Source organism: Aquarana catesbeiana, linkage group LG08, assembly GCF_042186555.1.
Source record: "Aquarana catesbeiana isolate 2022-GZ linkage group LG08, ASM4218655v1, whole genome shotgun sequence".
Taxonomy (NCBI): Eukaryota; Metazoa; Chordata; class Amphibia; order Anura; family Ranidae; genus Aquarana; species Aquarana catesbeiana.
Window position 1 is genome coordinate 114,732,273 of NC_133331.1, and position 26,962 is coordinate 114,759,234.

At 39.8% G+C, this 26,962-nt stretch overlaps 1 protein-coding gene across 4 annotated transcripts in view; it reads left to right on the top strand.

Annotated features, from left to right (window-relative positions):
• Nucleotides 1-26,962, top strand: part of PRKG1 (protein kinase cGMP-dependent 1) — a 1,456,334-nt gene that overhangs the window by 1,407,707 nt on the left and 21,665 nt on the right. For all 4 annotated transcript variants that reach the window (XM_073596335.1, XM_073596337.1, XM_073596334.1 and 1 more), the window contains 3 exons: nt 1,057-1,220; nt 2,430-2,552; nt 22,918-22,980. In XM_073596335.1, coding sequence (XP_073452436.1) covers nt 1,057-1,220; nt 2,430-2,552; nt 22,918-22,980 — 350 coding nt within the window. The remainder of the gene's footprint in view (nt 1-1,056; nt 1,221-2,429; nt 2,553-22,917; nt 22,981-26,962) is intronic.

The following is a 26,962-nucleotide window of genomic DNA, read 5'->3' on the forward strand; positions in this document are numbered from 1 at the left end:
TCATTCCTTCATTATTAACCAGCTTAATTATGCTAATCATAGTATTATACCTTAAAGCATTAATAGACAGCAACAATATGTTGTCTAAATCTCTACCTTTAAGAGCAGTAATTACACTTCAGTCATGTGACTGTACCTAGGCTTAAAAAGCATAATGCCGGAGAATATCAGTTGCACAGGCAGGAAGAAATCAAACCTCTGTCTCTCCTCCTCCAGGCCTTTCTTATAAGAATATTATAACAAGTACATTATAAGTACATTATAACAAGGTGAGAGGCTTCAGCATGGGTTTAAGCAATACAAAAACATAAATCTACGATTAAGCATCAAATGGAGTGAAATGCGTTAGAGGCTGCAGAATCAGGTGGAACGGTCTGTGCAATGGAAATTTCAATAAACCTATACACAAGGCTTTTAAATGGAGAATGTTTTCCCATTGGTTTTTGCTTAATGTGAAATCTATGGAGTACTCAGCAACCACCAGAAGCCTGCACCTTGAGCCAGAGGAACGAAGGGCTATGTGTACCTGCGGTGGAGCAATATACTGTACTTTGTAGTGGACAAGACATAAATCTAATCTATAGGCTCTGGGATTTAGGTGACTGTGTCATCCATGAACCAGCATTCTAGCCTACCATCTGACAACATCAAAGCATGCCACCTTCTATTGCAAAATGTAGATGCTACCTACAACCAAACATTCAACTTTTCTTTTCTTTTACCCCCAGATGGCTTCTAACAGTAATACTAACCACATTGTTAGAAAATTAGCTTTTATAAGTATTTGTGTAAAAAATTATCACCTTTAAGGAAGTCAATTAAAGTACATAACACTAGTGGTAAAATCTGAGAGAAATAGATGTATTGAAAATAAAAAATGCCCCAAATATTATATAATTTTTCCTTTGCTTATGTGATCAATGATACTGCACAGGGACGTTGTTATGCCCACTTCAAAGCAAAAGCCTATACAAATATTAATTACAGATGTATTTTTTTTTGGAACAAGCATAGTGCCAGTTTCTGGACTTTGATGATACTTTTCTTCTTGCACAGGTTGACTTTGGCTTTGCAAAAAAAATAGGCTTTGGAAAGAAAACATGGACTTTTTGTGGTACCCCAGAATATGTAGCTCCAGAGATCATCTTAAACAAAGGTCATGACATTTCAGCAGACTACTGGTCACTGGGAATCTTAATGTATGAACTCCTGACTGGCAGGTATGAGCATTGCTACCATATAAATAGAAGAGCCGAGTGTGGAAGATTTATGCTTTTGTCACTTTGATTATAGCATTGGCAGCAGCAAAACTTGGCAGTCATAAATGGAAACCACTGCTTATTTAACTGGGGTACTAACAGTTCTCTAAGCCTGAAAGTTTATAAAATATGCTCTGGTGCAGGGATTGAACTAATTTATCCAAATGTATGTGGCTAGGTAACATACTACCAATACACTCAAACAGGTTTCTTTTTTATTTTTCCTATTTCTGAAATACTCTGCTTCCAATAAGCAGTCATTCACACAGGCATACCAAACTGTACATCCATGCAAAGGGCCATACAAATTTCCAAGCACATCCTTGTACAAGTGTATTTTTAGGGTTTGCAGACAATTTATAACTATAGTCTACTCAAGAAAGGGTGGGCTTCCATGATAGGCCTTGGGCCTTACAATGAGACTCCATCAATCTCATTGCACCTTAAGCTTTATTGCGCTTCTAGCCTGAGATCCACAGCCTCTTTCTTACTTATTTTAGGTGTTTATTGGTTTAAAGTATGTATAAAATGAAATGTTCACTTTTTATTTACTTGAAGCTTGATATCTCTTTACATTTTAGTTTGCAAAATATAGGTACCTGATGTACATAATTTATTATGTATATTTTTGTAATATTGTACATTAACTTACTAATTATATTTAGACCTGGATCTTCCTGGCAGAGAATTTTAATTCCGGGGTATATGCATCAATGACATACCTGGGAACTCTCTGGATTACCATTGGAGACTAAAAAGATGTGCTCAGTTTAGGTTTGACATGGTGCATATGCTGCTGTTTGTTCCCCTGCTTGCTCTGCACCCTATTCCAGGCTCAATTACTTTTAAAATTTCGTAGGTGTGATCATTGTTTCTCATTTGTTTCATGGAAATTATGGACTCTGAGATGATGATGTCTTGTATTGTAAGGGGTAAATTTTAAGTGTTTTATGGGATGGAAAATGTGTGAAAAATAGTGAAAGAGGCATTATTTATGATAAAGGAATGCAGCTTTTATTTCATTTCCTTGGTACATTGGTGAATCTAAGTCTGCATTCTTAGGGGTGTGAGACACTATTTTGTTAGCTATTTTGTAAATAAGTAACTTTTGAAATATACCAAACTGCACAAAATGTTGTGACAAAATACAAATTTTACGTTTGTCTTCAGCCCTCCGTTCTCAGGTCCAGACCCTATGAAAACATATAACATAATACTAAGAGGAATCGACATGATTGAATTTCCAAAGAAGATTACCAAAAATGCTGCTAATTTAATAAAAAAACTATGCAGGTAAGCATTTTTGTACCTCTCCCATATTAAAGATTGAATTGTACTATCTTAATGCCTTGCCAGTCAATTCTGCATAAAGGTAGTAAACACCTCCTAAACAAGACAAACCTTTGTTTTACCTTTAGAGGTTCATTCACTGGTCATACCAACCATTTGCAAATACGATCAATTTGTGTACAATCAACAATTCCTATAAAGAAGTAGATATACTGTAAATAGATGTGTGTATATTGGATTACCTACACTTATGATTGCACACATACAAACAGAAACAATAATAATCAAACACCACAACTTCAACTTGGGCAGGTTCTGCTTACTTAGAGAACTTGACTAAGCATCATGCAATACATTAGCATTCATTTTTATACTTCTGATCAAGTCAACAAGTTTGGAACTGTATGGAAACAGAGTTGTTTGTGGCACTTCTGCTGTAGACAGGGACCATAAATCCCAAATATTTTTTTTAATGGTGGCAGACACAAAGTCTACTGCACCATCACATTTAGATTACTCACTTTTCTTTAACTTTTACATTCAGCTATAGAAATATTTTGTGTGATTTATCTACAGAAGTGCACTGAACTCTTATGGCTAAGTTGGTGTAATGTTAGCAGATAAACAGTGTGGCTAAATAGATAACATCTATCATAGTAAAATATGTAGGTTTTCACAGTTTTGTATTGGCTTTCTCTGGGTACTCTAGTTTTCACTCACAATAGAGTTAAAGTGATATGAAACCCAAAACCCAAAAATATATTGCAGGTTACTAATCATAGGATGCAAGAAAAGAGACAGCAGGGCGGCAGGTTAAGAATGAACAAAAAACACAATTTTTTTGTGCAGCTCACTCACATGAATGTGCAGCAACAAGCAAGCAGAAATCTTGCAAGACCGATGATTGGCTATAGGAACACACAGGCAAAAGCCAGCTGATGGTGGATGAAAGATCAGCATCTGAAGCCCTTGCTCTGACCATACCAAGGGAGCCTTGACAGGTAGAGGGGGTGGGCCACAATGCGTTTGTGGCCCCGCCTCCTTTATCATGCTGACCCACCCCAAGGAAAGGAGATAATAAGAGCTGTCAAGCCGGATTGCGCGGAACAATCAGGTGGGGATGGACGGGGCTGTTACATGGCACCCATCGCAAACAAGCCAAATAAAGCCACCTAGGGTCAACAAAGACCAGCAAAAGTATAAAAATATTTGTAAAAAATAAACAGTTAGGACAAAGAAAATAGAAATAAATTGAAGGAAAATAATAATATAGCTAAAAACAGCCAGATCATCTGATCCATCGAGACAAAAATATAGTAAAAGCAAATGTTAACTCATGGTACAATTGTTTTTGTTTTTAATATATACAGTGCCTTGAAAAAGTATTCACACACACCCCTTGAAATTTTCCATATTTTGTCATGTTACAACCAAAAATGTAAATGTATTTTATTGGGAATGTATGTGATAGACCAACACAAAGGGGGTCATTAGCGCCAAAAAATTATCCTGCAGTACCAAAAAATAACTCTCAAAAAAGGCCAGAATTACTTAAACTCTCAGAAAGTCAGCGTTAATGCTAATGGAAAGCAGCGCTATTGCGGCAATAATGCCTGTCAGATCACATATGCTGGAATAGCGCAAGTCAATGGGGCTCAAACCTGCAAAATCCAGAGTTCTCACTGAAGGCTTATATGCAAGTTCTTTGCCATAAAAAGTGTTTGGAGACCCAGGTCCTGCCCCAGGGGACATGTATCAATGCAAAACATTTTTTTTAAAATGGCCTTTTTTTCGGGAGCAGTGATTTTAATCATGCTTAGAGTAAAACAATAAAAATGTAACATTCCTTTAAATTTCGTACCTGGGGGGTGTCTACAGTATGCCTGTAAAGGGGCGCATGTTTCCCGTGTTTAGAACAGTCTGACAGCAAAATGACATTTCAAAGGAAAAAAAGTCATTTAAAAGTACTCGCGGCTATTAATGAATTGCCGGTCTGACAATACGCATAAAAGTTAATTGATAAAAATGGCATGAGAATTCCCCACAGGGGAAGCCCGAAAATTCCATACCAGGGACTTCAGGTCTGGTATGAATATTAAGGGGAACCCCGGGCAAAATTTTTTAAAAAAATGGCGTGGGGTCCCCCTCAAAATCTATACCAGACCCTTCAGGTTTGGTGTGGATTTTAAGGGGAACCCCGCGCCAAAATTAAAAAAAAATTGGCGTGGGGTCCCCCCAAAAATCCATACCAGACCCTTATCTGAGCACGCAACCTGGCAGGCCACAGGAAAAGTTTAAAAGTTCCCTCCTGAACAGTACCAGGCCACATGCCCTCAACATTGGGAGGGTGCTTTGGGGTAGCCCCCAAAACACCTTGTCCCCATGTTGATGGGGACAAGGGCCTCATCCCCACAACCCTTGCCCGGTGGTTGTGGGGGTCTGCGGACGGGGGGCTTATTGGAATCCGGAAGCCCCCTTTAACAAGGGGACCCCCAGATCCCGACCCTCCCCTCTGTGTGAAATGGTAAGGGGGTACAAACGTACCCCTACCATTTCACAAAAAAACTGTCAAAAATGTTAAAAATGACAAGAGACAGTTTTTGCAATTCCTTTATTTAAATGCTTCTTCTTTCTTCTATCTTCTATCGTCTTTCTTCTATCTTCTTTAGGTTTCTTCCTCCATCTTCTTCTTCTGGATCTTCTGGTTCTTCCTCCGGTGTTCTCGTCCGGCATCTTCCTCCATGGTGTCTTCTTCCCTTCTTCTCCTCGGGCCGCTCCACATTCATGATGGCATGATGGGAGGCTCCCGCTGTGTGATGCTTCTCGTCTTCTGATGGTTCTTAAATAAAGGAGGGCGGGGCCACCCGGTGACCCCGCCCCCTCTGATGCACGGGGACTTCCCTGTGGCATTCCCTGTGATGTCAGAGGGGGCGGGGTCACCGGGTGGCCCCGCCCTCCCTTATTTAAGAACCGCCAGAAGACAAGAAGCAGCGCACAGTGGGAGCCTCCCATCATGGATGCGGAGTGGCCCGAGGAGAAGAAGGGAAGAAAACGTTGCGGAGGAAGATGCTGGATGAGAACACCGGAAGAAGAACCAGAAGAAGAAAAAGATGGAGGAAGAAACCGAAGGAAGATAGAAGAAAGAAGATAGTAGATAGAAGAAAGAAGAAGCATTTAAATAAAGGAATTGTCAAAAACTGTCTCTTGTCATTTTTAACATCTTTGACACTTTTTTGTGAAATGGTATGGGTACTTTTGTACCCCCTTACCATTTCACACAGGGGGAGGCCGGGATCTGGGGGTCCCCTTGTTAAAAGGGGCTTCCAGATTCCAATAAGCCCCCGCCCATAGACCCCAACAACCACTGGGCAAGGGTTGTGGGGATGAGGCCGTTGTCCCGATCAACATGGGGACAAGGTGTTTAGGGGGGCTACCCCAAAGCACCCTCCCAATGTTGAGGGCATGTGGCCTGGTATGGTTCAGGAGGGGGGCCGCTCTCTCATCCCCCTCTTTTCCTGCGGCCTGCCAGGTTGCGTGCTCGGATAAAGGTCTGATATGGACTTTTGGGGGGACACCATGCCATTTTTTTAAAATTTTGGCACGGGGTTCCCTTTAAAATCCATACCAGACCTGAAGTGTCTGGTATAGATTTTGAGGGGGACCCTACGCCATTTTTTTTTTAAATTTTGGCTGGGGTTCCCCTTAATATCCATATCAGACCTGAAGGGCCTGGTATGGAATTTGGGGGGACCCCCACACATTTTTTTTTTAAATTTTGGTTTGGGTTTCCCCTTAATATTCATACCAGACCCAAAGGGCCTGGTAATGGACTGTGGGGGAATCTCGGGCCGTTTTTATCAATTAACTTTTATGTGTATTGTCGGGACCGACAATTCATTAATAGCCAGTGTCTTGCCGAGAAAGTTCCCCCGGCGGATAAGGACCCCCCTGTACTTGCACAGTACAAACAACTACTAAGCCGCCTAAAGTCTCCGAACTTGAACAGCTGATCGTCAGCTCTACATGGCGCCTGCGCACTACATTCTGCCTTGAGTCCAGGCTCAAGCCCCACCATCCAAGTGGATATAGAGTTAGACTAAAAACGAAGCAAGGCTGTGCCCGAAGCGTGGTGAGCGAAGCGAGCCCATGAGGTGCCCTGTACAGCTGACTCACAGGTGTTCAGCTTCAGCTATTTTCAGTGGCTCGTACTGCGCAAGCACTGCGCCTGCACAGTACACGAGAGTCCTTATCCGCCAGGGGGAACTTTCTCAGCAGAACTCCGGCACTAGCGCTACCATTTTTAAATGACTTTTTTCTTCCTTTAGAAATGTAATTTTGCTGTCAGACTGTTCTAAACACGGGAAAAATTTGCCACTTTACAGGCATACTATAGACACCCCCCAGGTACGAAATTTAAAGGAATATTACATATTACTTTTATTGTTTCACTTTAAGCATTATTAAAATCACTGCTCCCGAAAAAACAGCCATTTTTAAAACCCGGGTCACCAAACACTTTTTATGACAATAACTTGCATATTAACCTTTAAAATGAGCACTTTTGATTATTCATGTTCGTGTCCCATAGACTTTAACGGTGTTCACACAAATTTTTTGTCTGTTCGCATGTTCTGCTGCGAACCGAACAGGGGGGGATGTTCGGCCCATCCCTAGTTATCATCGAGAATCATGGGGTACAACTTGTCAAGCAACTCAGAGGTCCAAAGTCGCCCAACTGTGAAACAAGTCATTTATATTTTAATAGAAAGGAGCTCTCATTTACATCAGCAGAACAAATGCAGGAAGTGATGTGTGCACATGGGCCAGAAGCAAATGTGTGGGGATGCCAAACAAATCAATGAACCCCACCCACACCAAATCTAACTACCACATCCACCCCACATTGATTAAGCACAAGTACATATCATACCCTTATCTGGAAAATAAGCAGCACCTCCTCTTTGCTAAAGAGGGACCTCGCCATGTCCACCTAGATGGAGATCCTGACCAGCACAGGAACTTCCGGGTGATTACAATGACTTATTTCTGGCTCTGAAGGCGAAACCACACTCTTTTGATCGCTGCTGCAAATATTTGATCGCAACCACTATTAGAATTTTATTATTTTTGTTTATTTGCAGATATGCAAATTTGTATTTCTACTTATGATATTTAAAGGTGTTCAATAAGAAATGGTGTCCCTGGGTTAGCAGCAGGTGAATGACAAAAACAAAAGGCCCAGTTTGAGCCCTGGTTCACACTGACAGAGGGAGGAAATTGTTCAGCTGAAATCACACACTTTCATTCCCGCATGTCAGTCCTGACTGCAGGGGGAATTTCAGAGACATCTGTGCAGGTTTCTGCACGGATATCAATACAAATTGCACCCCAAAGTCGCACCAATTAAAACAGTGCAATTGTCACCGCTTTGACATGTCAAATCACATCAATGTGAACTAAAGCTGACACATACAACACTGCCTATCCAGCAGCTGAATTCATTACCTGCAATTCTCCACAGCTGTTATATATAAAGATTCCACCTTTATCATTAACTTACGGGTGTGCAGAAGCCTAGGTTTACATTGGAGCAATTTGTCATGCGATTTGAGAGATCAAATCACATGACTAGTGGCAGTAATGGCACTGTTCCAATCGATGCAACTTTTTTTGTGGTGCCGCACCAGTTTACTAAAGTAGTTCCTGCACTACTTTTTCCGATTTCAGGTGCGACTTCAATAGACATTTGTGTATGAAGCCACATGGATGTCTATCAAGTCGCACCTGAAATCACGCTGACCTTGCTACTTTGAAATCATGCTACTTCAAGTGAAGTAGCGTGATTTCAAAGTAACATCAATGTGAACCAGGGCAAAGAGATTAGTTTTTTAGTGCACAAATACATATTGAAATAAAATATAAGAGATATTGCACTTTCCCAAAACCACCATCACAAAAACTAAAGTGAAAGAAAAGTAGAAGAAAAAACACCACAACAAAGCTCAATAATGTACTTTTATTTTACCAGCAGAAAAACAAAACAAAAAAAAAAAAATGACATTCATTTACTAGCTTCAAAAAAATTTGGACAGGATATATGGTGCTACATTTAGCAATGAGATTTTAAGGGCCCTGCTCATAGGAGCTTACAATCTAAAATTTGACAAAACCTTAGAGTGGACACAGCTTTAATTTCAGTGTATAACGGGCAACACATCACATTTTTATCTGCAAGATTATAGAAACATACTTAACAGTCATTCCCACAAAGCATTCCAACATATTACAAAAGACTTATTCAAAACACCCACCACCAGCCCACAATCCACACATACATACATTGGTGACCATGTTCTGCTGGAAGCTGCATTTCGGTGTACACGATTAAATAACAAGATCAAAAAGAGTAGGTCAGCAGATGCTTCCAAACGATGTTTGCAGACAGGAACAATACACGCACAACATTGACAGCATGGCCACATAAACCCACTTTTGATTGAAAAAAATGCACAAGCATTTCATCAAATCTCCCAATATCATTCCTTCTCCCCCAAAAAATCACAGCAAAATACCTGACCTTCTCAGGCCAAACGAACCCCCTACTGCAGGCCTTTATATAAGAGAGGTTGTATTGTTAGCACACTGACACACCCAATAGAAGTACACGCCCACCAGTATCTTTTAATCTGTCTCTTCATGTATGTCTAAAGTGATTGCACCTGATGAGCAGGAACACATAATAGTATTTGCAACTGTGTTAGCCCTTGGCTATGTGCATCGAATCTCCACCTACAGGACAAAGATCAAAGTCCATTTGCATCCACATAAACGAAGCAACAGTTTTCTAAGCATATGTACCTGTGCAGTGTAAACCCTAAAATTTGAAATGTCCAAGTCCCTGGGCATGATTAGTGCTAATAAACATTAACATCAGTCCCTGGCTGCAATGAGCTTCCAATATAAAGTCCAAAATTAACTTTCTTACATTAGAACCTATTTCGACATGAGACAAATAAAATGCCAGCATGTCTTTGGATTGTGGTGAGAAACCCACACAGGGAGAACATACAAACTTCAACATAAGGATTAGCATGTTGGGGAATTGAACAAACATCCCAGGTGCTGCTAGACAGAACTGCTACCCACTTAGCCACCAGGCAGCCCCACGCATGTTCTCTGCATCTCTGTGGTGTGAACCAGCCCTAAGTCCATAGCCATGCTCAGTGTCACAAGCAATATACAATATATTGGCCTAAGTATTGGGACGCCTGCCTTTAAACACACATGAACTGTAATGGCATCCCAGTATTGGTATTGGGTTCAAAACTCATTTGGCCCACCCTTTGCAGCTATAACAGCTTCAACTCTTCTTGTCTACAAGGTTTAGGAGTGTGTCTATGGGAATGTTTGACCATTCTTCCAAGTGCATTTGTGAGGTCAGGCACTGATGTTGGATGAGAAGGCCTGACCTACAGTCTCCTCTCTAATTCATCCCCAAGGTGTTCTGTTGTGTTGAGGTCAGGATTCTGTCCAGGCTAGTCAAGTTCCTCCACCCCAAACTCCCTCATCCATGTCTTTATGGACCTTGCTTTGTGCACTTGCCCAAATGATTTGGTGGAGGGGGATTATGATGTGGGGTTGTTTTTCAGGGGTTGGGCTTGGCCTCTTAGTTCCAGTTAAGGGAACTCTTAAGGCGTCAGCATACCAATACATTTTGGACAATTTCATGCTCCCAACTTTGTGGGAACAGTTTGGGGAAAGCCTCCTCCTGTTCCAACATGACTGCACACCAGTGCACAAAGCAAGGTCCATAAAGACATGAATGAGCAAGTTTGGGGTGGAGAAACTTGAATGGCCTGCACAGAGTCCTGGCCTCAACCCGATAGAAAACCCTTTGGCTGAATTAGAGTAGAGACTGTGAGCCAGGCCTTCTCATCCAACATCAGTGCCTGACCTCACAAATGCACTTCTGGAAGAATGATCAAACATTCCCATAGGCACACTAAACCTTGTGGACAACCTTCCCAGAAGCTGTTCTAGCTGCAAAGGGTGGGCCAAATCAAACTTTAAACCTACGGACTAAGACTGGGCTGCCACTAAAGTTCATGTGTGTGTGTAAAGGCAGGCGTCCCAATACTTTTGGCTACATAGTGTATCTGGAAAAGACTTACAATGGTGGTGGAACCCTCCTACACATAAATACTACATTTAGACATAGTTATAGGACCTGGGAGATTAGACAACTTCTCTACATGAAGCAACATGGTTGGGATTTGAACCCAGACCCTCAGGAATACTAAGCAGAAGTTCTAACCTCTAAGCCACGGAGCTGCCACATGTGACAGTCTCCTACACATAACTACACATAAAAACACATAAATACTGCATTTCTTTGGACATACAAGTGATGGAATTACATTACTCAAGAGTTATTCTTCTTGATTTATTTTGTGATATTTGGTGTTTTTTTGTGGGTGAGAGTAGAATATTACCCTCAGATTTTTGGGAATTACATTTTGATTTCTGATGTTGGTGCACATATCACATTTTTTCATTTCATTTTAAATTTGCATCAGCAATGGTATTGTTTGTGGATTATGAAGACACCTGTGTGAGTTTGGGGTAAAGATTGTAGTGAGATGGAGAGTAACAAGTGAAAGTGACAGAGAAAAATATATTTTACCAAAACATCAAAACATTCCACATTCTAGTATTCTTAATATCAAAATATTTTAAGTAGAAGCAACAATGTTGCAAAGGAAAATTTATTTCACAGAAAGATACATTTCATCTCAACATTAAAAGGTTTTTTTTTTTGTGAAAGTTAGAATTGTTCCATTAGAATCAATGGCTGAAACTTAATTTGGACTAAAATAGAGCAGATTTTCACTTCAAAAAAGTGCTCTCTAATTAGCTCTCATTTTGGTATTTACTATAGTGCTGGCTAAAAAAAAGACACTTGAGTTAAAATGAGAGTTATTTTCAGGTCTGAGCATGCTCAGTTGTGTTGGCACCTAGTTGTCCAAAACGGGGAATTTTTCACTTCTCAGACTTTTAAAGATATTTCAGTGTAGAAATCACTTTTTCACACAGTTTAAAAACAGATTATCTTTAAATAATATACCGCATATTTCAGTACCATTTAGGCAATTATATCATGCTCTAAACATTATTTCCATGTGCACTACTCCAGGTTTTAGCAGAGTAAGGGTTTGAGTGCTATTTGGTTTCAGGGAACTATAGTAAATTTGATTTTGGGAGTATTTTCTCATCAGCGCTATAGTGAATACCGTTTTAGCGCTAATTCACGGTAATTAGCGCTACTTAGCACCGCAGCTCTACAGTAAATGACCCCCAAAGTGACACATAATTGTGAAGTGAAAGGAAAATGATAAATGGTTTTCAACATTTTTTTTTACAAATAAACATGTAAAAAGTGTGGCGTGCATTTGTATTTAGGCCCCCTGAGTCAATGCTTTTTAGAACCACCTTTCACTGCAATTACAGCTGCAAGTCATTTTGGGGATGTCTCTATCAGTTTTGCACATCTAGAGAGTGACATTTTTGCCCATTTGTCTTTGCAAAAGCATCCCAACAACATGATGCTGCCACCATCATGTGTCATGGTGGGGATGGTGTGTTTAGGGTGATGTGCAGTGTTAGTTTTCCACCACACCTAGTGTTTTGATTTTAGGCCATAATGTTCAATTTTAGTCTCATCTGACCAGAGCACCTTCTTCCACATGTTTGCTGTGTCCCCCACATGGCTTCTCGCAAAATGCAAATGGAACTTCTTATGGCTTTCTTCTTGCCACTCTTCCATAAAGGCCAGATATGTGGAGAGCGTGACTAATAGTTGTCCTGTGGATAGATTCTCCCACCTGAGCTGTGGATCTCTGCAGCTCTACCAGAATTACCATGGGCCTCTTGGCTGCTTCTCTAATTAATACTCTCTTTGCCCGGCCTGTCAGTTTAGGTGGACGGCCATGTCTTGGTAGGTTTACAGTTGTGCCATACTCTTTCCATTTTTGAAAGATAGAGTGAACAGTGCTCTGTGAGATGTTCAAAGCCCGGGATATTTTTTTTTTTATAACCTAACCCTGCTTTAACTTCTTCACAACTTTATCTCTGACCTGTCTGGTGTGTTCCTTGGCCTTCATGATGCAGTTTGTTCACTAAGGTTCTCTAACAAACCAGAGAACAGATGTACTTATACTGAGATTAAATTACACACAGGTGGACTCTATTTGTTAATTAGGTGACTTCTGAAGGCAGTTGGTTCTGCTAGATTTTAGTTAGGGGTATCAGAGTAAAGGGGGGCTGAATACAAATGCATGCTACGCTTCAGATATTTATGTGTAAAAAATCTTGAAAACTATTTATCATTTTCCTTCCACTTCACAATTATGTGCCACTTTACGTTGGTCTATCACATAAAATTCCAATAAAATACATTTATGTTTTTGGTTGTAACATGACAAATTTTGAAAAATGTCAAGGGGTATGAATACTTTTTCAAGGCACTATATATACACATAGAGTTATGCATGTGCATATGCATTCATACACATTTATCCAAACATACAAATATAAATCTGCAATCTGCAATCTGCAATATATAAATCTGCATATATAAATCTTGCTTGTGAATGAGCTACACAATAAAATGATGGTTTTTATCCTACACAATAAAATGGTGTTTTTTATCCATTCTTAACCTGGCTCCCTGCTGTTTCTTTTCTTGCATGCTTTCAAGGGATCCTTCCCAGGTCTAACCAGGAGCTGCTGGTTTTTTGATGTCCTACAGATTATCCTGCTAATGAATTTGCTTATCATATGGACTTTTTCTCCTAATGTGACTCTGAGCACTGATGCCTCCTTTATTACATACAGGTTATTCTTTGTATGTTACCAATCATTAGATGTGGTGGCTGCATCAGTTTTCTTTTCTTTGGCTTTTTCCTTCTGTTTTCACCTGGTGATCTGGCCAGTTACACACCTCCTGTATTAGAGAGACATAACTCTGGAGGAATGAGACATGAGGCACAGCAGACAACAGCATTGTCAGTCTGGGCGGGGAATAGTAATAAATGTATTAGCAGATTTAATTACACTAACAAAATGAAGCAAAACTGCAGCTCACATATTATAACCAGTTTATAGCAGTTGTTTTACTTCTGAAGTAAAGGTTTTGTATGAATAAATAAAAGCTGATCATTTTAAATTACCCCTGCCAGTGTTATGGGAAACTGACACAGCCATCACATCTAAGGTTTGGAAGGCTGCAGTATAATTTATATTTGCTTTTGGGTTTAATACTGCTTTAACTGGTATGTAGCTTTAGCTTGTATCTGTATGTGCATAAGTGATGAAGGAGCATTAGAAATTCTTTAACTAGTGATTTATAATCCTTTATTAATGATGGTAACACGAACTTTAAAGCCTGAACCCACAAATTTTGGCATTTGTTGACAAAACAACATATTTTTACTACTACTTAGCGTATTCAGGTTAATTATACCTTGTGTTTATCAAGGCTAATTGGGCCTTTATTTGACACGCATGGTAATACCACACATGTGTACATTTGGGTTTTTTTTAACCCATATTAGTGTACCGGATAAACAGTGCACATTTTGCTTTCATAGAGGGCAATTAATCCAATTCTAATTTTTAGGAATCATACATACTTTACAAATACTTTGCAGTGTAAAACTGCACTATACACCACCACTACAACAGAAAGAAGTAGAAAAACCTTTTTTCTTATTTTTTTTCATCTTACCTAAACCACTGGCACTCATGCAAACTGACAAGGCATGCACTCTACACATCACATAAAACCTTTTTTTTATCATACCCAAAGCACACAGAAACTGACATGAACACTGGCGCAGATACGAAAGCGATTACAAACACTGACAATACACATACAAATAGGCTCACTCTATACCATTACACTAATAATTATAAACCTCTGTGAAGAACTTAAAATCCTTGCCCTGAAGAATCTCAAATCACAAGCTCATGGATCACTTCATTCAAGTTTTTTGATAGATTGCGTGGGCCATGAGCTCCTTGGAGATAATGTTTCTGGCTGATGATCCAATGCTACTGATGGCTCAGAAGGCTGTTTCTGCAGGACCTTTCTGCCCACCTCAACAGTGCAAGGTGCTATGACCCCTGATATTTCTTCTCCAGCTCTATCTCTTGCAGCCACTGCATCATCTATGGCAGATGGTGCCTCCAGTCTTCATTTCTCTTCACCACCTCAATTCTCTAGTGACCCAAGGCATTCCATGGGTTCAATAAGCAGTGCTCTATTCACTTTGAACATTTGGTCAACAATTTCCCTACTGACTGCTTCAAGGTAGCCTAAATAATTTCACTTCTCTCACTGTTTACTAGTCCTTCTTCCAAGATGTCATTTAAAAAACAAAAAAAGTGTGCTTTAAACTACTCCAACCTCCTTTTGAGTACTTCTCCTTTACGCAGTGGTACCTATCCTTTGTCCATCCCCAAAATGCATGCCATGTCAGAGAATATCCAAGAAAATATTTATCAGAAAATCCAATTCACTCACGGGGGCTGTTTTTTCCTTTCAGGGAAAAAAAAGATTGTTCACTCTGGGCACACATTGGTTATGCCATCTATGTCAAATCAATATTCCCCCCAACTAACATTTTAGAACTGTTCAACAGATTCTGGGAGATTTTTCTAAGTCTCCAATGGGGACTAGGAAGGTGAGGAGTTGAACATAAACTTAAACACCAGGTTCAACACTTCAAGTTATGCCACACCCAGAACGTTTTCTAAAATGTTGTCAACAAGGTCTGACCTCTTGCATACTTGTGTTAGTATAGCCAAACCATACTATCTTCTCCCCAGACCTACGCACCCATCGTTTTCATGTGAAAACAGTCCTATGGTGGCTTTGAGACAAAAATGTATATGATAAGTTGGAGAAATGCCTTTTCGAACAAACTCGGGTACCATTCCTTGTGTACGTTGTCACAGGTCTTTTTATGGATTGGCCCTGGCATTTAAGACTGAAGGTGATGTGAAACTTTTTGGGATTTATCATTTACATTCCTTACCAAAAGGAGCACTAACCCAAAAAAGTCTGGAACCCTGACGCTATTAATGCCTTTTACAGTCTTAAAGCTACCTTTCTCTCCATCTTCATTTTCCAGGATCCTGAGATTACTTTTTTCCTTGGAGGTTGATTGTTCATGCACTGTTGTAGGAGCTCATGGTCCAAGCCCTGAGCATTTTTCTCAAAACAATTCTTGGATGCTGAGAGAAACAACCACAGCAGAGACTGGGAGCTCATGGCTACTAAACTTTCCTGCAAGAATAATTATATCCATGGAATGGTTCCCCACATAACATAATTATATACACAAATCACAAAAACCTTCAACATCTGCACATTATGGGCACTGTTCTTCACTACATTTAATTTAGACATTACCTTTCTGCCAGGTTCTAAAAACATGCATGCTGATGATCTGTCCAGATTCTTCAATGTTGTTAACTTGGAGTGTTACCTCAACCCAGAACCTATTAATCCTCTCTGGCTACTTTTCTCCTTTTCCCAGGAAAGCTGTTTTTTTTGCACGCAATCTTTATCCCAAACTCCTCAGATAGGCACGCAATTAAAAACATCCTGGAAATCTTGGTGTACAACATATCTAGGATTTCTTTCAATTTAATTATTGGTGGCTCTCTCTTCATAAGGATGTCAGAGTGTTCAATGTTATGTTAAAGTGTATGCCATGTGTGTCACCTATTTCCACCCTGGCTGGATTACCCCTTTCTCTGTTTGTTATTTCCATGGAATTTATCGCAGATCTCTTTTCCTCAGCAGACCCCACTGCCATCTGGGTAGTGTGGGATATAATTTTAAATGGTAAAGCATTAGGACATAACCACTCACTAAATCATCCTTTTTAGGGCTTCCTTGCCCACCTTTATTCCAAGAAAGTTCAGTTTTGCCAAAAAAAGTTACCCTCACATGAGTTTTTTTTTTTTAGGGATTGAGCCTCCTGGCTTAGTCTTGCAGCACTGTTGCTATGGTGCTCAGGCTTAAGGCCTCTTTCTTCTTCCTCAAAGGCAAGTTTTTTCACTAAAAAAAATCACTCTCAACCTGCAGCGTTGGGAATGCTGGATGACACCAAATCCTCTTTTCCCCTACAACACTGCACACATATTGGCAATTTACAATGTGATCTGGTGCAGCCTTGTCACATATCTCCCCTTCTTGTTCTGATGTTGGGGAGGGAACATATACACCTGTGCTCTCTGTGCCAATTGTCACCTACCTAGGCACCTTCCTGTCTTCACTTTTTTCTGCTTGCTGCCCTTTGATTTTTGCCTCAACAGTTCTACACTGTTCAGGGTTTCAAAGAGACCTACTGATTTTTTTCTAAGTATACTTTCACAAGCATCTTACTTATGGTTGCACTGATCTGCTTTTGCCGGCTTTGTATGGACTTTTCTTCTTTTTTTCTCATTCTTTCCTGGAGTTTCCCAAACTCCTTTCCTCACTTTCAATTTTGGCACCAAACTTTAGCACTCTTTTTTAACAATAAATCGGAGGAAGTTGTGGGGAAAATAGGGACTTTCAGGAAGCCATGGTCTGGTAAGATCATGTATTTCCATCCCTAGGGACTTTATATGATATCAAGACCTGGTAAGTTGGTGATTATCCATCCCATTTACATGAAGAGAGAAAGGGGTTTGTTAACAGGGAGGGTGGGACTTTATATGAAGCACGTGACAGCAAGGAGATACTTGGATAAATGTAGAGGAATTTTTTTTTTAAAAACTATTTGGTGGACATACAATGGTCAGTAACATTGGTACAAGGTAACAAACATATAGTAATTAGACCATTAAACACAGTCCGTAAAACATGTGGTGGTATCAAAGGTATGCAGTACACAAAGTAATGACAGTAAAAATTATGGTAATCTCATATGGTATAAACACTGATTCCCTCATTCACCTCAAGGAAATTCATGTAAAACAATAATTCATAAGATAATACCTGCAGGACCTATGGCCTCGCTGGACCTGGGGGGCATAAAATGGATGATAACGTGATACTCTTGATGAAATAGATAGGAACACGGCAACCGGTATCTCTAGGCGTTTCGTGGCTTAATTACCACTCGTCAGGAGCAAGTGCGTGTAGGATCCATAAAAACATATTATAAAAGTAAAGGAAAATATGAGAAAGAAAAGACAAGGTTAGGGGTAGAGTATAAAACCTCCCTAACCAGGGCTTACTTACTATGATTGACTGGATTGATGGTGTGGTAGTGGGACCCTGCAAGCGGTCCATAACACAGCTCCAACCGGGAGCTGAGGTGGAGAACCCCGCAGGCTCAGAAGGAGCGGCACCCAGGGTAGGCACGGGACATGAGGACGTGCTGGGGAGGGAGAAACAAGTGTGAGCATAGGGAAATGAAGGGGGGAGAGGGAAGGGGAAAAAAGGGGGGGGGAAGGGGGAAAAAGAGAAATGGGGAGAGGAAGGAAGGAAAGGAAAACTGGGGGGGGAGATAAGGGGAGTTTTCCTCACTCATCAATTTTGGCACCAAACTTTAGCACTCTTTTTTAGCAGACATTTTTCTATACAATTTTTCATTCCCATTTCCCTGCTTGTGCAAGCTGCAGTGGAACCTCAACAATACTATCTATCTGGGCAGAAATTTCCAAAAACCAACATCTGGTGTCTTTGAACTACCAAAGTGCTGTGAATTATCATTGCAATAGGGTTCCCAGACTTCTGCCAGGTGACAGGACCTGGCTTTCTACTGCATACATTCCCCTTCAGGTACCCTTGACATAAATCTCTTCTTGGCTCATCCGCCTCTTTTCCATCATTTGCCAAATTAATCCAGTTGCCAACAAACTCTGCCTGCCTATTCATCTGAAAATCCCAAACTCATTCCCTATCTAATTTCTTATACTACTTGTCATCAACAGGATCTTCTATTCTACACCTTATCCTTCTTCTGTAATTCATATCAGGGACCAGTATAAAATGAAACCAACTTAGATACCAAATATACCAGGGGGAGGCTCCATTACTTGGTTGACTAGAAAGGCTAACATTCATGATTCGCACCTGAGCATCTCTTCCAATTGTGCCTAAGCCCCTTTCCTGTGCATGTGTGTTCAACTGATTTCACCCTTGAATTGACTTCCTCTTCTTCTGAGCTTGGCTACTTGTTTGGATTCACTTGTCTGCAGCCTGCCCTAACCTCTAGCCTGTGTTTTGGTATTTCTTTGCCTTGGGGGCTCCTATGCCATCTGCTTACATAATTGTGAAAAGGATGCATCAAAGTATTTCTCTAAAGCTGCGTACACACATGCGGAATGGCCGACAGAAAAAGTCAGACGGAAGATTTTTCATTGTCTATTCTGATCGTGTGTATGCCTCATCGGACTTTTAAAAAAAAAAAATTCTGACGGACCTAGAAATGGAACATGTCCTAAATATTTCCAACGGAACCAATTCCTATCGGGAAAACTGATCGTCTGTATGCTGTTCTGATGGACCAAAAACGACGCATGCTCTGAAGCAAGTACGAGACAGAAGCTATTGGCTACTGACTATTGAACATCCTTATTCTAGTCCCGTCATACGTGCTGTACGTCACCTCGTTCTGGACGGTCAGACTTTGGTCAGACTTTGGTTTGACCTGCGTAGACAAGACCGATTGAATGGAATTCCGTCGGAGTTCCGTCAGAGAAACCTTCAGAGTTTATTCCGACGGCAAAACCGGTTGTGTGTACGTGGCATTAGTGAATTAAACCCAAGCAGAATTGCCGATCACTACTTGAGACCTCTGTAGATTACACTGTAGATGTGCAGTACATCTTGGTCTTAGGATCAGATCCACCTATTACTGGATAATGAAGGAACAGTAACACACCCATAAGATCATCACTCTTTCTCCCCTCTTTTTAGGAAGCTCTTCATGTTCAAAGGACAGTGTTATACCCATTGAACACTAGAGCTCTAGCTTACAGTGACAAACAGATTTGCCATTAGACACAATAGGCAGAAGTGGCATACAGGTATCTTTTCCCTGTATAGTAATTAGCTACATATGTTTCCAGTACTTTGGTATAAACACATTTATATATTCTGGGGAGTTAACAAAGCTTTCTGCTTCATTATAATGCCACAGGACATTGTCAGGAATTATCTAAGCAGATAGACCTGTTTCAGGTCTATCTGCATTTCCTGTGCCAGTTTCCATTTCGGAATGAAATAGTAACTTTTGTAGGGTTTGCACCTATTTAGGATATAGAAACATATTTCCATGTATAAAACTGTCACAGGTTTCAACCAGGTGTGACTGACAGCTCACATCATGCTCTGTGCCCATGTAGTGATTACGCTACTTGAGCAGAGCCTGCAGGGATAACACACCACCTACTCCCTCCTGCTCTGAGCTGAGCGAGGGGGGGATAAAGAGTTCAGAAAAAGCAGCTCAAGGTGTTCTCTTCTCTGTGCTGTGTCTGTCATAGACACAGCAGGACAGAGTACTAGACGCTCCTAATTAACAAAGGGGACACAGCAGAACAGAGAACTGATCACTCCCAATTAAAGGGGCTTGCACTCCAATATGCTTACATCGCTTTTTGTTAGTTCCCCCATTGTCTTTTAATATACTAAACCAGGTTGGGATTAGTAAAACAAAAAAAAATGTTTTTAGCAGAGAGCTGTCACTTTGGGCCCAAAGGTTGTATGCCCAGAGGCTCAGTGGTGGAAATCTGATCCTTCTGACAATGCTTCTCCTCTCATTATTAGGATTCTGTACAGGGTATTAGGTGAAGCTAATATCAAAAGAGATTCAGGTACTTTTGTTGACTTTATGTATACATACAATTTTTTTAAAGATATTTTAAAATAATAAATAACTGAATACAATGTTAGCATTTATATTTGACTAGAATTCAGCCTAAATGAGAGTGCCTGCAAAAAATATTCCATGAAGTAAAGAGGTGAATATTAGGGATGAGCTGATGGTTTGGTTCAAACCTAGGCTTTTCAGAGGTTTGGACGAACGCTCAAACTTTAGCCCTTTCAGTGGGAGCCACGCATCATATACAGAAGCCATATGTCTACCACATCTGTATATGACAGCTTCTCACTTTACTTGTTGCTAAGGAAGCCACTGATGGTTGCACCAATGGCATTCCTAAGAATCATTGACATTACTGAGAATCTCTGCTCATTTTAAACAAAGGGCTGGGGATAGCAGTGACATTACTGGCCATATTTGGGCAATGACACTGACCAAATATGGCCATGGCCATATTTGATCAATGATGTACCTATTATTCTTGTCCCTTCCCTTATTTAGCTGATGACATCTTCGGGAGCTGTCATTCAAATAGTGGTACCATTGGGATCAATTGCATGCAGATGGGTGGTGTGCATTGTGATTGATGATGAATTTACAATGAGGGATATTTTTTGGAGATTTAATTATTTTTTAATAAGGACTTGTTAATCATTTAGGTGTCTCTTTCTAGGTTATACTTCTATATATTTCTAGGTATGTACGCCATAGTCATTTACATGGGGGGGCAGTATCTGGGGGCACCATTATTAGGGTTCCCAGATTCTGATAAGCCCCCTGTACACAGGCCCCCAAAACCACCAGGTATGAGTTGTGAAGAAGAGGCCCTTTTCTTTATCAACTTGGGGACAAGGTCCTTTGCCAAGTGGTTCTCCCTCTGGCAAGTCACCCCCTCATGTTAAGGGCAAATGGCCTGGTATGTACATTGGTGTGGGGGGGTGCTCTATGCAATTTTTTTTTATTCTTGCAGTAGGATGCGCTACAGAAAAAAATGACATTTAGTCCTCATGCACACTGGACGTTTTTACAGCTGCTGTTTTTGGCTTCAAATGTTTTTTTCTACAGTCAATAAACTTTCCAGCTTGTTATCCTATGTGTCTATGCACATATGGGCTGTTATCAACTGTTTTTGGCTGGGGTGTTTTTTGGCTGTAAAAAAAAAAACTCCAAAACCAGTGGGTTGTGAGAGGAGTTTTTCAGCTGTAAATACGCTCTAACTTCACAAAATGCCTAAAAATGCAGAAGAACTCAGAAGAACGCTCAAAAACGTGACTCACCAGCTTTTGTTAAAGTTTTTGATCCCATTGAAAAAAAAGAAAAACGCTTAGAAATGCTAAAAAACACTAAAAGATGCTAAAAACCACTTAAAAAATGCTAAAAAAACACAAAAAAAACGCTATTGCAAAAATGCTGAAAAGCTACTGGCCTTTTTTTTAACGTTTTTTTAAATGTCCAGTGTGCATGAGGCCTTACAAAGAAAAAACAGGATACAGTTTAAATTGCTATCAATTAACACTCCCCTTGGAGAGGTCTGTTTTTTTAATAATATACAGTAATAACATTAAAATCTATTTACAGCACTACAAATTAATACCATATGTGTAACAAGAACAAATTAACCAACACTTGCTAAATACCACAATAATAACTGAGACCCGCCTTAACTTAATAAGTGGGTCTATCATGCTTATTAAATGCCAGGAGCTTGATTTCTTTTAATTTAGTACCTTCCACATTTTCCTGTATAAATGCAAGTAACAGAAGATGTCCCATAACATAAAACCATTTATTTATTGTAAAAACAACCATAAAAATGATTGCACTTACACTGGTGTCCTACCTGAAACTGGGAATCCAAAGTATATTCATATGTATCAAAGACAGGCTCCACCAGCATTACCTACTGAGTGAGAAAGAGTACTCCGCTATATGGGATGACGTCACGGTTGCCAATGACAGCTGTCAAAGTAATTTGCCAGCAATTTAAAAAAATGTTTTTTTTGTATATGTCGCAGCTTCTGTAGCAGTTTCTATACATCACAGAGTTACACCCCTTCATAGGTATGAATATAACATCCCCAGGAAGGTTATAAAAAAGAAATTGGAGAATTTTCATGTTTCATTTTTGGCATATAAAAAAAAGAAATCTCTGCTCCTGGCTCAAAGAATTTCTTTAAAGATTTGTTTGGCATTGGTGCATATGTTCCATTACTCCATGCTATTTTTTGACACCCATTGCCTAGTAGTCCAAAAAATTGGCATTTTTAAATTGACAGATGTGACTTTCATTGATTTGAATGGGTTTTTGGTTTGGCACCCAAACTTCTTTGAAATTTGCTGAACCCTTCTCGAACTGGACCCAGGGCAGTTTGGCTCATCACTAGCAAATATTACTTGATATTTAGGGAGTATATGATTTTTATAATTCATTTTCATCTAACATAAATTGCTTTTATAGTTAATGAGACTTTTTTTATTACCAGGGACAATCCGTCAGAAAGGTTAGGAAACTTGAAAAATGGAGTGAAAGACATCCAAAAGCACAAGTAAGTAATTGGGAAATGGCACACATGAAAAAAATGTTAAATATAAAATGTTTCATAAAAATGGAAAAGCAACAATGTAGAGAATGTCTAGCCAAAGCAGTTTTGAACATGTAATTATGATGTAAGACCAGCAAAGAATTGTGTGTTCCCAAGACCCCAACTTAATAACTAATGAGGCCTAAATTAATCATATTCCAGATTTTAAGGCTTAGTGTTCTGAGTAGATATCATTCGGACCCCAATTGACCCCCCCCCCATCCCCTTTCTGATGGGTAGAACTATTCGGATTTTCATAGGGGAAAAAAATGAAAATATGGGCAATTATGGCCAAAACCGACAAGTTGCACAATGAACAGTTAATGTAATTCCATCACAAAATTAGTGCAAAAGTTTCCCCAGGGGGTTTTTAAGCAGCAAAATATTTCTGAAACCATGTTAGTAAAAATATTATTTAATTCAGACATAAAATGCATTACATAGATACAGTCAATATCACATAAAGTTTCCAGTAGTCGACATAAGCAACAACAAAGGACCATCTCCCATGGCAATCAATTCATTAAAAAAGTTCTAATTGAACAGTTACATTGTATCAATACTATCCATATGGATCCCCATGAATACCCCAATGCATTTCAACCCTTTTTCCTCTTCTGGTCTTCTTCAGGGTTATTTTAAATTCTAAAGAGATACATCAAAAAGTTCCAGTAAGGATTTTCTACAATATACAAAACATAATGGATCATTTCATGATATTGTAAAGGTTTTGAAAGTACATCTCCATACATATGGTGAAGTACTTACCATTTGGGGATGGGAAGGTGGGCTTGTGTCGCATAGAGTTAATAAAGACCGTTGCGTGCGGTGGTCCCACAATGTTTGCTCATTCCCTCTGTCCCCTCTGGGTGTGTCTATAGTCCACGGGGCTTGCAAGGAGCCACGCATTTGGACCCAGTGGGGAAGGTGTAGGGCGAGGCACCTGTAATTTGATATTTGTAAAAATTAATATGTGGTCAGCGGATGTCGGGTGAGTGTTCCGTATTGTCCTATATAGCCAGACTGCTTAATATTCAAAACAATTAATAGGGAGAGCTCAACTATTATTGTCCCTTTGCTCATATTTTAGTAATCTTCAGATTTAAATTGTAATATGTGAATATATGATAGGTTGGACTAGGTGTATAGAGTACTTAATGAGAAAAATCACTTTAAACAAACTCTATATTCTCATACATCACCTTACGAAGGTGATGATACTGAGTGGTGAGGTGGTATGTGAAAAAAACTAGGTGATGGTATCTATGTAATAAAATATAACATAAATAAAATGTTATTGAAATGTGCCAAAAACATAGGGTAACTATGCGACACAAGCCCACCTTCCCATCCCCAAATGGTAAGTACTTCACCATATGTATGGAGATGTACTTTCAAAACCTTTAAAAAATCATGAAGTGATCCATTATGTTTTGTATATTGTAGAAAATCCTTAATGGAACTTTTTGATGTATCTCTTTAGAATTTAAAATAACCCTGAAGAAGACCAGAAGAGGAAAAAGGGTTGAAATGCATTGGGGCATTCATGGGGATCCATATGGATAGTATTAATACAATGTAACTGTTCAATTAGAACTTTTTTAATGAACTGATTGCCATGGGAGATGGTCCTTTGTTGTTGCTTATGTCGACTACTGGAAACTTTATGTGATATTGACTGTATCTATGTAATGCATTTTATGTCTGTCTATATTAAATAATATTTTTACTAACATGGTTTCAGAAATATTTTGCTGCTTAAAACCCCCCTGGGGAAACTTTTCCACTAATTTTGCAATGCTTTTTGGGGTGTGCAGCTGTGCCAACTCTTGCATGTGTTACTTCACTTTGATGTAATTCCATCATACACTGATGTTGGTCAAGGAGATATTGCATCATCCTAAGTGTATTTTCTGTCTGCAATATACTGATGTTGATTTATGTGAATTGGTTTCTGTGGGCAAATGACAATTGCTACATTTATCCTTTTTAACAATCCACTGCAGGTTACAAAATGATTGCAAACATAGCCAAAGCCATTTTGTCTCTGTTGGAGCTTTTACAAATGAAACCCTTACTCTAATTTAAAGTAAGAAAACCTGTACTGAGAGAAAAATGTATTTTACTATTTGCCTAGCTGCAACACTTTGAGTCACTGGCCAGAAACAAGCATTTATCAATTGTCAATCTAACCTGGATATTAGTTCCAAGTCAGTGACTCAAAAACTGGCTTGTAAACACTGATTGCAGATCCTTCCCCCCAACCTCTGCCGTTCTCATCTGAACAGCACTGAGGCATGGCCTTGAGGGGCAGAGAACACTAATTTGGTGGGGGCAGAGGACACTGTGGGGTGGTAGAGTACATTACTTAGGAGGTGATCTGAAGGGGCAGAGGACACTGCTGTGAGGGGGAAGAGGATACTACTGGTGGGGAGGGGGAGATGTGAAGGGGGGCAGAGGATACTACAGGGTGGAGGGAGGGGTGACGTGAGGGGGCAGAGGATGCTACTGTGACACACTGTGTTCTTCATGCCATCTTTTTTTGGGGGGCTTGATAGTTTTTTGTTTTCTTTAAAAAGGGCACAGGATCTCGGATTTCCTCCATGTTGTCCAGGTAGAGCTCAACCTCTAAAAGGTTGCCTACCCCTGGCTTAGGTGATCTGTTGCTCATCTGTGAAAAGCTTCAGTCCAGTAAACTTGTCAAACAATGGAGTTCAGTTTCTGCAAGATTGTATGAGTTCCGTATAGCTGTTTACTCTCTGCGGTAGCCGATTTCATTACATTGCAGGTGGTGAGCATAGGAATTTCTATAGACTTTGTACAAAGTGTGGAGATCTCCCTCATACTTCCTCATTTGAAATGTAACACCCACAGTGTTAGACGATTTTTGGTTGAATTTTAACCCTTCAAATTTTAAGACTTTTTTATACCAAGATAAAATGTGAGGGAATGTTACATTCATACTGCAAAAGGCAACAAATAGAAACTGACATTTTACACATATTAAAAACTTTACAGATATTATTTCTGACTTTTTATGCAAGTGCTGAGACATTTGCAAATGACTTATTTTGTATATTTTTTAACCACTTACGGACCGCCCGCCGTCGTTATACGTCGGTACTTTGAAGATGGATATTGTTGTTATGGCAGCAGCTAGCTACCATAACCCCAATATCCTCTTCTTCAGCGGGCGGTCTGCTTTCAGATAAAAGTGGTCTCTGCGGCGGATTCACCGCAAGATCACTTTTATCAGCGGCGGGAGAGGCCCGCCTCCTGGCGCACTCCGGTGCCCTCCGCCGATTGCCGGAGCCACCGGCAGCGGCAGAGGCGATCGTGTCCTTTCTTCCATTATGTATGGAGACAAGTGAGGGGAAGATGGCCTCCACCCGTCTCCATACCATTGCAGGGTGGAAGCGACGTCAAAACGTCACTTTCACCCATAGCTCTTAAAGAGAATTTTTTTTTTGTTTTTTGTTTATTGCATTTTAGTGTAAATATGAGATCTGAGGTCTTTTTGATCCCAGATCTCATATTCAATAGGTCTTTTCATGTTTTTTTTCTATTACAAGGGATGTTTACATTCCTTGTAATAGGAATAAAAGTGACACATTTAAAAAAAAAAAAAAAGAACAGTGTAAAAATAAAAAATAAAAAGGTAAAATAAATAAGAAAAAAAAATTTAAACGCACACCGTCCCGCCGAGTTTGCGTGCAGAAGTGAACACATATGTGAGCAGCGCCCGCATGTGAAAATGGTGTTAAAACCACACATGTGGAGTATCACCACAATTGTTAGAGAATTGTTAGAGTGAGAGCAATAATTCTAGCCCTAGACCTTTGTAACTCAAAACATGCAACCTGTAGAATTTTTTAAACGTCGCCTATGGAGATTTTTAAGGGTAAAAGTTTGTCGCCATTCCACGATCGGGCGCAATTTTGAAGCG